The sequence below is a fragment of the Onychostoma macrolepis genome, chromosome 23 (genome assembly GCF_012432095.1).
Source record: "Onychostoma macrolepis isolate SWU-2019 chromosome 23, ASM1243209v1, whole genome shotgun sequence".
Classification (NCBI taxonomy): Eukaryota; Metazoa; Chordata; class Actinopteri; order Cypriniformes; family Cyprinidae; genus Onychostoma; species Onychostoma macrolepis.
The window spans coordinates 29,907,976-29,920,699 of NC_081177.1; the positions used below are offsets into that span (position 1 = coordinate 29,907,976).

Genomic DNA, 12,724 nt, shown 5'->3' on the forward strand with positions numbered 1-12,724 from the left:
TGCTCCTCCAGAGACCCCCAAAAATGCATTTAATGAAATTCACAACAATATAGTCATTCAGAAGTCCCATAAAAAAATGCATTTTACTTCTGACCTGTTTTCTAAACTAAAGATCAGATTAAGTGTAATAATACCACTAAATCTAATAATAAAGATGTTACATGTGAAAACATACTAAATAAAAGTTGTAAAAGATGACTTACATTCAGAATATGAACCATCAGTTTGTTCTTTTGTAGTCTGTGTCTATTTGCTGCCATTGGCTCGTAATATTGTTCAAAGCCATTTCCTTCAGACAGGAACAGCCCAACTACATCAATTCAACGAATGCCCGCACCAGAAAGAACAATTGATGACATGAGACAAATGTGTGATAGATTATACTGTATGACTGTTATTGTTAGTAATAATTCACTGTACATAATTAGCAATGTTTGAGTGTTAATATTTGCAAGCTGACGGACGGATGACACAGACACTGGAGCACAGCAGTTGTCGGGGTTTGGCCTCAGCGTTACAGCAGAACAACAGGCACAGCCTCACACTACATCAACTAGCCTAGCACTACATCTCATGCTGTTATTTGCTGCAGGAAATCAGTTTTTGTTGCTGTTTTTTTCTTTTTTCTTTTAAAAATATATGTTAGTGTCAAGATCACAAAATTTGGCTTTAGTGCAGCGGCTGTATGTACTTCAAAGGGATTTAACGTAATAAATTGCATCAAAAACACCATTATTTTAAAAACTCACTTGGGTAACACACTTAGGCAACAATACAAACGATACACGGTTAAAAGCCCTGAACTTTGATTATTAAGACAGAGAGACACACATGGCAGATTATTAATGTTCATACATACTGTTTTATAAAACATGAATTCATAAAGATAAATACATTACAAGCAAAAAATAAAATAATACAAAATAAATAAAAAATATGACATTATAAACCAAATATATTAGCCTTTATGAAAAAAAAAATATATGATGTATATACATGTATTTCATATATATATATATATATATATATATATATATATATATATATATATAAAAAGTAAGAACATAAGTAAAAGAATAATACAAAAACAATACTTCAAATAATTGTAATGTTTTGTAATCATGAATGGTAAAAGAATGCCTTCAACCCATAACGAATAGAAAAAGATTTTCGCTTTCAGCCTTTAAGACCTGACTTCTATTGACTGCAGTGATTTCAGCTGATGTATTCGACATAAGGCATTGTTCAGAGAGGCAGCAAAATCGCTTTGTTTTGGTTTAGTCTGAACAGTTAAAAAAACAAAATCTGGAAATGCATCTTAGCCTGTACTGACTGAAATACCGACTACACCGTCTAAAGAATCAGCCTCAGTTCTACTGACTGTTAAAATCGGTGCAGGCGGTCCCTCCTACAGATCCCATCTTCAAAACAAATCCGATTTGTGTGCCACGTGAACAAGGCCCAAGTCTGCCCTACACTCTCAAACAGTTGTATTCGTGCCTTTCCCCCGCTTGTGTCTGTTGTTTATCACACCACCTTCTGCAGAATTTCAGCGAGAGAACTGGAAAAACTTCCAGTGAGAGAGAATCTACAGTCCAAACATCACTTGAAGCAGCGAGGTGAGCATTGTAAACAGTTTTCAGTGCTTGGATGGAATGTTAGAAGCAACTGTCCTGCACATTATTCGTGTCTGTCGGATGCACATGTGTCATTATTATGCGAGAGTGAAGCCGGCGGTGTTTGCGGATGTCGTTTCTTGCGTCATATAGTAACGACTGTCTGTCCTCAAATCAATATCCTGTCTAATACCATCAGGGCCCTCATTCAAATGGTCAAGGATGTGTGCGTGTGGCGGTGGAGTGTTAGTTTGGCCCCAGGAATCCTGTCACAGACGTGGGAAAGCTGATGCTGGGTGGAGGCATGTTGGGATTGATGGGAGACGTGGCGCCCGAGCTGGCGTGAGTGCCTTGACCGTTTGCATCTCTGCGTCCGCTGTACTGGCCGATGAAGGAGCCGTCCTCGTTGAACTGGATGTCGACACTGTCTCCATAGTCGGCTAGACTGTCGTTGCTGCTGCGCTTGCTCTCGCAGACGGACCGCTGACTGATGGAGCACTTCTCCATATCACTGAAGGAGATACAGAGCAGACGCTTGGATTAGAGCCGACCAGGAAATAAGAGCACGGTCACGACACAGTTAGAGAGAGAAAGCTGTTCTTACCTCTCCAGAGATCTGTGTGTTTAAGCGCGAGTATGAATGAAAGCAGAGACAAACAATCAGCGTTAGATGTTAGCAGGGTCAAAATTCACCCAAAATTGACATTTTTCACTTTTTTGCCGGTAGTTCAAAAATAGCCTGTGTGCATTCCGACTTGCCAGCAGGGGGTCTCACATACAGACGCACACATACATACATATATTTACACATCCTAACCAAGGGGAGGTGACATATAGATACACATATGCACATATGGACTGACCAATGGACATTACTACATATACCACTGCAGTAGTTCTTACCTAATCAGGGATGGAACAACTAACAGTGCAGGGATGGACATAAGAAAACTGTCCAGGGAAAGGCACAGGTTTGCAAAAAAGGCAAAGGACTGCCCAAAGATAATCTCATGTATGGGCACCTAGCCTAGCACAAGGGCTGGTATGGAATGGTATGCAACACAATTACTAAGCCTGGAGTCAGGCTCCTCTGCTGAGCGGAGGGGGACTTTCTGGAAGAGCGGAAAAGCACTCTGTAGCACCCTGTAGAGGTCAATGGTGCCGCAAGCAAGACACAGAGCCCACCCTCCCATCTATTACCTGTTCATACCCAACACACTGGAGGAAACCGGCTCAACCCAGAAACTGTAAAATCTCACAAAGGTGTTAGGTGTCACCCAGCCTGTAGCTCTACAAATGTTTGCCAAATTAGTGTCGTGCAACAATGCCAGAAGGAAGCGGCACTCCAGGTAGAATGAGCTTATACACCCAGGGGGCATGACTCACCCTACCTATGGTAAGCCAAGGTGATGGCATCCACTAGCTAGTGTGCAAACCTCTGTTTGGAGAAAGCCTTTCCCTTCGGCTGACCTCCAAAGCAGACCAAGAACTGATCAAAGCTTCTGAACCTCCGGGTGTGTTCCACAATGTGTAAAGTGTGAATGGGACACAGCAGTGCAAGGCCTGGGTCTGTCTCCTCTAGGGGCAGCACTTGCAAGTTCACCACCAGATCCTGGAAGGGAGTGGTGGGAACTTTGTGCACATATCCAGGCCAGGGTCTCAAGATCATGTGAGAATCAATTGGCCCGAATTCACAGCACATTTTGTCAAACGAAAATGCATGCAGGTCCCTCACCCTCATGATGGAAGTAAGCATGATCAGAAGAGCTGTCTTAAGGGACAAGATCTTGAGCTCAACTGAATCGAGCAGCCCAAAAGGAGCCTTCTGTAGTCCAGCAAGGATGACAGAGAGATCCTAAGAGGGGATGAGGTGCAGTCTTGAATGATTTAACCTCATAGGCACCTCTCAGTAAACTGATGATCAGGTTGTGCTTTCCCGAGGTCCATCCAACCAGTGTGTCATGATCTGCCGCAATGACGACAACATAAACTTTCAAGGTGGAAGGGGACAGCCTCCTCTCCAACCTTTCCTGCAGGAAAGAAAGCACCACACTGATTGGACATCTCTGCGGGGCTTCTTGGCGAGAATAACACCACTCAACAAGCATACTCCACTTCAGCACATAAGCCTACCTAGTAGATGGGGCCGTAGCCTGAGGAATAGTGTCAATCACTGCCTGTGTTAAGACCCTTAAGTCTGCCGTGCCCCATACTGCCACACGTGGAGGTTCCAGAGATCCGGACAAAGGTGCCAAATAGTGCCCCATCCCTGAGAAAGGAGATCACCAGGGAGGTGCTGTGTGCGAGGAGCATCAGGTGCAGATGGGCCAGTAAGCTGCAACCATCAAGACCTGCTCTTCATTATTCCTGATCTTGCACAGGGTCTCTGTAAGGAATCTCACTGGAGAAAACGCGCACTTGCTCAGACTCCGGGGCCAGCTACATCTGTGCAGAGGGGGGCTTCGATCATGGAAAAAAACAGCTGGCAATGTCAAGTCAAATCACCTTTATTTATATAGCGCTTTTAACAATACAGATTGTGTCAAAGCAGGTTTACAGTATTGAATAAGAAAATAGTGTGTCAATAATGCAAAAGGACAATAGTAAGCACTCAAATTTTCTGTTAAAATCAGTTCATCGTTGATTCTGTGTTGTCATTGTCCAGCTCAGTTCAGTTCAAATAGTATCTGTACGATCAAGTCGACAGTATTTCTGGAAATTAAGTGAGCTGGGAAGATGTGAGAGCGCATTGGCTGCACGATTGAGCTCCCCTAGGAAACAAATGACATGACTCGCTATTTTAGACCCTACTCTGAAGTAGAAGCTAATTTAGTTCCCCCAAACAGAGTTCCTAGAGCTAAATACGTTTCTAGTTCCTGCTGTGCGAACATGCCAAAAAGCGGGAACTTTCACCAATAGTTCTAGGAACTTTGAAAAGGTTCCTCCGGTGCAAAAGCATCTGTTGAAGTACTCAACTGTTACAGTGTTGTCTGACTGGATGAGCATATGCCTGCCCTGAAGCAGCAGATGAAACCGGTGTAAGGCAAGCACCCCGATGCAATTGATATACTACTGCAGTAAAGGCTGTCCATGAGCCTGAGGATGTGTGCCCGTTGCATACAGTGCTCCAGCCCATTCTGGAGGCATCTGTTGTGACAACAACATGTCTCAACACTTATTCTAAGGACACTCGAAGCACAACAAGGCCCGTTACACAACAAGGTCTGATCATGGGCTGAATAAATGGCAACAGATAGGTGTAATGATCACCCGATGTGTGCCACAGTACCATGCTCATATCGAGCCAGTGCTGAAGCGATCTCATATGCATCAATCCAAGCTTCGTTACCGTAGCTGTGGATGCCATATGCCCCAGGAACCTCTGACTTTTTTTTCAGTGGGACTGAGTTAGCCGCCTGAATGAATTAGGCAGTGCAGCACGCTCGTTTGTGAGATGCACCTTCATATTAACTTCATTCTGAGAAAAGAGATGCTCTGCACAGGGATGCTTTTTTCCCAGCTGACCCAAAGCCCCAGGTGGCTGAGGTACCTAAGCACCAAGTCCCTGTGCTTGCACAGCAGATCTTGTGAGTAAGCTAATATAAGCCAGTCGTTGAGATAGTTGAGTATCCAAATCCACATTTCCTGTAGTGGGACAAAGGCACCCTCCGTGAAGATGCGGTGAGATGGGAACAGCCCAAAGGGGGTCACCTCATACTGTTATACTTGACTAAAGAAACAGTCTGTGCTGAGGTAAGATTGAGACATGAAAGTACATGTCCTTTAGGTCAATTGCTGCAAACCAATCCTGGAGCCAAATTCATAAAAGGATGTGTTTCTATGTCAACATCCCCAGACTCCACACAAGCATCACCAAAGGGACGACTGATGTACTTGCAGGATTGTCATGTATTGCAGGTTCAGAGCACCTGGTCCACAGCACTGTGAGCCTTGGAAGCACTCGCCACCTGGGGAACGTTCACATACCCCTTGCCTGTCAAGCCATCAAGGGTAGTAAGGAGGGAAGCGCTCAAGCGTGTAGGGTACCTTCCATGCTTTAGTGAGCATTTCATGCACCTCCAAGAAGAAAGGCACTGGGGCAGAACGTGGCTGTGAATCACGTCTAGAGCCCAGATGCCAGTCATTCACTTGCTCTTTTAGTTACAGAATGCCTTGAAATGCAGCTTAAATCACAGCCTGAGAAGTCTACCAAGTCTTTAACTTGTAGCTTTTTAGAGATAAGCTGCTTATACAAGCATTCAGCTCCAAAGTAAAATCTAAATGAGTCGATGCCCATCTTATATACCTGTATGTACAGGGAGTGGCTTGGCATGCAAATTTCACTCGCCAATACTTATTGGTTGTTTCTTGTACTAATCAGAGGTGATTGGGCTCCCAAGCGAGACCCCATAATATCAGTTACTGTGACTGACTCTCCATGCACCTGTTCACTTTTAATTAAAGACACATGGAATGCGGCAAATCACAGGATTTTTTGTTAGCAGTGAAGGCGGTGTGCAATATTACTAATAATATTTATAATATTCTAAATATTTTGGCAGTTCTAAATATAATCTTGTACCAAATATACAGTGAGGAAAATAAGTATTTGAACACCCTGCTATTTTGCAAGTTCTCCCACTTAGAAATCATGGAGGGGTCTGAAATTGTCATCGTAGGTGCATGTCCACTGTGAGAGACATAATCTAAAAAAAAAAATCCAGAAATCACAATGTATGATTTTTTAACTATTTATTTGTATGATACAGCTGCAAATAAGTATTTGAACACCTGTCTATCAGCTAGAATTCTGACCCTCAAAGACCTGTTAGTCTACTTTTAAAACCTCCACCTCCACTCCATTTATTATCCTAAATTAGATGCACCTGTTTGAGGTCATTAGCTGCATAAAGACACCTGTCCACCCCATAAAATCAGTAAGTCCACTGTTGGAGCAATCATTAGAAAATGGAAGAAGCTAAACATGACTGTCAATCTCCCTCGGACTGGGGCTCCATGCAAGATCTCAGCTCGTGGGGTCTCAATGATCCTAAGAAAGGTGAGAAATCAGCCCAGAACTACACGGGAGGAGCTGGTCAATGACCTGAAAAGAGCTGGGACCACCGTTTCCAAGGTTACTGTTGGTAATACACTAAGACGTCATGGTTTGAAATCATGCATGGCACGGAAGGTTCCCCTGCTTAAACCAGCACATGTCCAGGCCCGACTTAAGTTTGCCAATGACCATTTGGATGATCCAGAGGAGTCATGGGAGAAAGTCATGTGGTCAGATGAGACCAAAATAGAACTTTTTGGTCATAATTCCACTAAACGTGTTTGGAGGAAGAAACAAGAATGATGAGTACCATCCCAAGAACACCATCCCTACTGTGAAGCATGGGGGTGGTAGCATCATGCTTTGGGGGTGTTTTTCTGCACATGGGACAGGGCGACTGCACTGTATTAAGGAGAGGATGACCGGGGCCATGTATTGCGAGATTTTGGGGAACAACCTCCTTCCCTCAGTTAGAGCATTGAAGATGGGTCGAGGCTGGGTCTTCCAACATGACAATGACCCGAAGCACACAGCCAGGATAACCAAGGAGTGGCTCTGTAAGAAGCATATCAAGGTTCAGGCGTGGCCTAGCCAGTCTCCAGACCTAAACCCAATAGAGAATCTTTGGAGGGAGCTCAAACTCCGTGTTTCTCAGCGACAGGCCAGAAACCTGACTGATCTAGAGAAGATCTGTGTGGAGGAGTGGGCCAAAATCCCTCCTGCAGCGTGTGCAAACCTGGTGAAAAACTACAGGAAACGTTTGACCTCTGTAATTGCAAGCAAAGGCTACTGTACCAAATATTAACATTGATTTTCTCAGGTGTTCAAATACTTATTTGCAGCTGTATCATACAAATAAATATTTAAAAAATCATACATTGTGATTTCTGCATTTTTTTTTTTAGATTATGTCTCTCACAGTGGACATGCACCTACGATGACAATTTCAGACCCCTCCATGATTTCTAAGTGGGAGAACTTGCAAAATAGCAGGGTGTTCAACTACTTATTTTCCTCACTGTAAATTCACTGCTTCTCCTCTGTTTTCTCTCACTTCACACATATGAAGAAAAGGCATGTGTGTTACATAACTGCATGACTAATAACTAAAATGTAACTAATCATACGTCTTTACTTATTTACGTACGTACTTACGTATTTAAAGCAGCACATTACGCTATGCATTAAAAGTGTCGTGCCACTCTCTCTCTCTCTCTCTCTCACACACACACACACACACAAGCGCATACATGGAGAGAAAGAGTGAATATACATAGGCATATGTACCATGTCAATCAACCCGTCAATGAAAATTCCAAATAATAAAAAAGGCATCAAGACAATATCAAAGTTTTTATACAGTGGTGTAATATTTCATAGAAAAGCATAATCTATACTACTGTCTGATATTCATTTTAATTTATTAACTTTTTAAACTTCTGGACTAAAATAGGCCCCACTCATAGAGGAACAGAGAGGGTCAAGGTTTTGGAGAGTGACATTTTTTTAAAGCATTTAATGCACCTTCCCCGTCCCAGACCTGTGTAGATCATCTTAAATTTCATTATAGTTGATTGGTGACGAACATGATGCAGGGTAAACAACTCAATATAATAGAATGCACCCAATAGAATGCAGTTATATGCCCCTTTAAAATTCAAGAGATTGGGGCAAAAATGCCCCTGTATGAGATTTTGTCTCATATTTATATCAAATGATATAGTTAAGCAATATCACATGAGTGCTGTTTTTGTCCCGAATACCACGAGTGGAAATGTGATACTGATGTTATACAACAGTTCAGTAAATAAGAACTTATTGTTATATTTTAGACACAATAATGTCTATTTGATGTACTAATACATAATATAAAAATATATTGTATCTATTATATAATGTTATATGATATAAAATATATAGTATATCTAATAAAATCTCTCCAGAAATTCTATGTCACTCTCCAGGCCACTGACCAGTTCTTGACAGGTTCTGTGAGATTAAACTCTTCATGTTAGATGTCCCGTGTTACATAATAATGATCGCCACAAAAAGGAAATGTCTGAGCTACTTGTGTAAATACACAATAATGTGACATAAACTGCACTTACTTGTACTCTCCAAACTCTCCATCTTTCATTGTTCGGGCCCCATTGACCTGATCCTCCTCTTTAGCTTTCACTGAAATACAAAAAATAAATAAATAAATAAAAATGACCAAACAGACGATTCTTATTAAAAATTCCGCACATAGGATGCCTCTGGTAAGGGGTTGAGTGGGCTCTCCCGAGGAAGAGAAAGAGCTTGATATATATGCACAGAGTATTGTGTGGAGGCATTTTTCAGCATGGTGTAGTGCAGTGGTTCTCAATTCTAGCCCTGGGGTACCACTGCTCTGGATCTCCCTCCCAATGAGCTGATGAACTAAATCAGGTGCATTAAATAAGGAAGACATACAAAATGTGCAGAACAGTGGTGCCCCAGGATCAGAATTGAGAACCATTGGTGCATCGGTATTAAAATTCTTATATCATCAGCAATTGATGCAGCGTTGCGTTCCCATACGGACGTCGAGGGGTTATGTACCCTGGTTCCCAGAGAAGAGAACCATATGCTGTGTTGAGTTGCCATACTGCATGTCTGCGTCTCTTTCTTCAGACAATTTGAACTTGATGGTGTGCTTTTATAGTCATGTCAGAGTAATGTCACATGACTGCCTCGGCCAACAGAATTGGTGTGTTTTTACAAGCGTTTCAGACGCGGTACACACTGAAAGTGTTCCCATAATGCATATATTGCAAAAGTTAAACTACCAATAGCAAATTCTGACCATAATACATTGCAGCTTATTCCTCTACTGTACTTTGCTGAAGTCAAGCAAGCCTGTAACCAAGGTGGTGAGACTTTGGTCTCCTGAGAATGCGGAGATATTGAAAGGCTGTTTTCACTGCTTGGATTTTACAGTGCTTCCCAATGAGCACACTGACAGGCATAATGAAATTAGGTCTGTGTATGTCAAGTTCTGTGTAGATTCTGTGATACCAGTCAAACATTTTCCAAACAACAAGCCATATATCACGAAGGAGGTTAACGAGTGTAAACACACACACACACACACACACACACGTCTGGGAGGAATTAGCTCCTGCACGGGTGGACATTTTCCAGAGGACTATCGCTTCACATATCATTCCAGATATTTAAAAAAAAAAAAAATCTATTATTATACCAGTTCAAGTCCTGAGGTGTATAATGACTGTTGCCCTTAACCTGTAATGTGATGCCGTGTTTGGAGTGGATCATGGTGTGGAAGCTTAAAGAAGAGGTTAAGGACCATTTTAATCCCTATCAGAACAAAAGGGGCACTAATGATGCTATCCTGACTATGCTGTATCATGTTGTAAAACATCTGGAGGATCCTAATGCTCAGGCCAGGTTTTTCGTCCTTGATCTGAGCTCTTTCAATACCATGCAGCCACACCTTATGCTCTCCAAACTTAACATCTTGGCTGTCAATACAAACAGTATCAGATAGTTCCATTCATTTCTCACCGGTAGGACTCAAAAAGTTCAAGTGAAGCAGACTCTTGCCAAGTGCAGGTCCATTAGTATTGGTGTTCCCCAAGGGTATGTATGTTCACCATTGTTATTTACACTATACACTAATGAGTATAGGAGTCACCATCCTGGGAATATTTTTGTAAAACGATACTGCCATTCTTGGCCTTCTGTATAAGGACAGGGACTTTCAGTATTATGCTACAGAGATAGCCAATTTCATTGCATGGAGTAAAGAACACAGTCTTGTAATTAATGATACTACTACCTCCGTCTGGTTGATGTTTTCACACCCAAGGTTTAATTACAACCGGGACTAAGTCAAAAACATCAGACCACAGAAGGCTGCTATCACCAAGAATGAAAGACACATAATGATTTTTTTCAGCACACTGTGGGAGATGCTTTGTGTGTTACCTGAATACTTCCCTCCCTTGCTCTTCTTGATGTAGCACAGAATGAGCAGCACTAGCAGCAGCAGAATCATGGCACTGATGAGTCCGATGAACCAGCCCTGAGTCGCAAAGCTGCTGGGCAACTCATGCAGCTCTGAGAAAAAGACAAAACGTGAAAGCATGGAACAAATAAAACAATCCAGAGATGGTTGTTACTAGCCTGTACCTGGTCCAGCCGTTTTGAATTCCCAGGAGTTGTTTCCGGGCAGGATCCGTAGGTGGTACTGAACGCCCGGCATCAGACCCTGCAGCTGATAGAATGCCTGTGAGGAGTTGACCTTCTCCGACTCTTCCCATTCACCACCCACTACCATACACACAAACAACATCGTGAGGAGATCAGCATGAATAGCATACATTTTTTTTCAGGTTTTCTCATGGGGGGACATTTGGGCAAAACCTGTACCTCCAACCCACACAAATCAGTACTGATCAGTACACCTACACCGTAACATCGATCACACCAATAAATTCAGCCAAATGACGTAGTCCCACCTAGATTCCATTTGTCATTAAAAAGCTTTCATTTGACATATTTTACTGACAAATTAGAATCCCGCTATGTGAGCCTTTGAGCATAGTGGCCAAAAATCAAACATGTTCCATTATATCTAACTATAATATCAACATCAAACTTCTCTACATTTCAATGCAAAAGGATTATACTTTCCAATATTAGAAATGAAGATGCTTCAATGGCATGTATATTTCCCTATTTTTGCTCCATCCTATGACATCGAATGGTGCGCCTAATTTGGCCCACATACCCTGGTTTGGGCATCTTTGCTTTAGAGGATAAACATTTATATGTGACCCTGGAGCACAAAACCAGTCTTAAGTCACTGGGGTATATTTGTAGCAATAGCCAACAATACATTGTATGGGTCAAAATTATCGATTTTTCTATTATGTCAAAAATCATTAGGATATTAAGTAAAGATCATGTTCCTTGAAAATATTTTGTAAATTTCCTACCGTAAATATATCAAAACTTAATATTTGATTAAAGTTGTCTAAAGTTGATTTTCTCTATTTTGATTTGGGGTTTTTTCACCCTCAGATTCCAGATTTTCAAATAGTTGTATTTCGGCCCTATTCTAACAAACCAAACATCAATGGAAAGCTTATTTATTCGGCTTTCAGATGATGCATTTTAAAAAATGACTCTTATGACTGGTTTTGTGGTCCAGGGTCACATATATCTCTTTATATATAAATAGCTATACATTTTAGAAGCTATATTTAGATTTTAGATACATTTTAGGGTTCATCCAAACATGAAAAAATATACACTAGCTATAAATACAAATTACGATTACACACTTTCATCGCAAATGTTTGATGATGGTGATCAACAACAGCAATGATGATACTATGACAGAGGGAAAATAAACTATGTTTCATTGCTTCAGGATTCAGGAAACGTAGATCAAAGTTGATCAGACTCTCACCACTTTTTTTCAGGTAACGGAAGCTAAAGGCAATGTTACGCTGTCTTTCTCCTGGCACCCAACTGACGTTAACCGATGTTTGTCCAGCTGCAATGTTGATCGCAGATGGTGGTTCTGCAGAGGGAACATGTAGATAATAAAATATTGTAGATCAGAAAAGGTTATATTGTGTCCTGTAACACACTAAACTGAGAATGCTGAAATTTTGGCTGTGCAGTTTCACCTCCATCCAACAAGGTGGTGCCCTCCATTTCTACAGGCTCCCCATCACCAGCAGCAGTGAGTGCTCTGAGTTTGAAGTGGTATTGGATCTGAGGATTCAGACCCTTCAGTGTGAACTCAGTAACAAGGGGCAGGTTGATGGATTCCACCAGTTGTGCGCTCGAAATTGCAGGCACAGCTAAACAGAGGACAGAACAGAAACCCATCAGAATTAATAAGACTTCACATATAATAAAACTGATAACTTGTTCTTAAATACATTATAAATCACTGATAGGCAGTGTTGGGGGTAATACATTACAAGTAACTCAAGTAACTAGTTAAGTAATGCATTTTTAATTTACAAGAAAATATCTGAGCTACTTTTTC

At 41.6% G+C, this 12,724-nt stretch overlaps 1 protein-coding gene across 4 annotated transcripts in view; it reads right to left on the reverse strand.

The window, feature by feature from the left end:
• The window catches only part of l1camb (L1 cell adhesion molecule, paralog b), a 44,183-nt gene that overhangs the window by 513 nt on the left and 30,946 nt on the right, over window positions 1–12,724 (reverse strand). For 2 of the 4 annotated variants that reach the window (XM_058764163.1, XM_058764161.1), the window contains 7 exons: window positions 12,357–12,533; window positions 12,134–12,247; window positions 10,849–10,989; window positions 10,645–10,776; window positions 8,781–8,850; window positions 2,221–2,232; window positions 21–2,127 (listed from right to left, as the gene is read on the reverse strand). In XM_058764163.1, coding sequence (XP_058620146.1) covers window positions 1,863–2,127; window positions 2,221–2,232; window positions 8,781–8,850; window positions 10,645–10,776; window positions 10,849–10,989; window positions 12,134–12,247; window positions 12,357–12,533 — 911 coding nt within the window. In that variant the 3' untranslated portion in view covers window positions 21–1,862. Of the gene's footprint in view, window positions 1–20; window positions 2,128–2,220; window positions 2,233–8,780; window positions 8,851–10,644; window positions 10,777–10,848; window positions 10,990–12,133; window positions 12,248–12,356; window positions 12,534–12,724 lie in introns of those variants that run through there. The other 2 variants (XR_009268907.1, XM_058764162.1) reach the window with 2 other exon arrangements.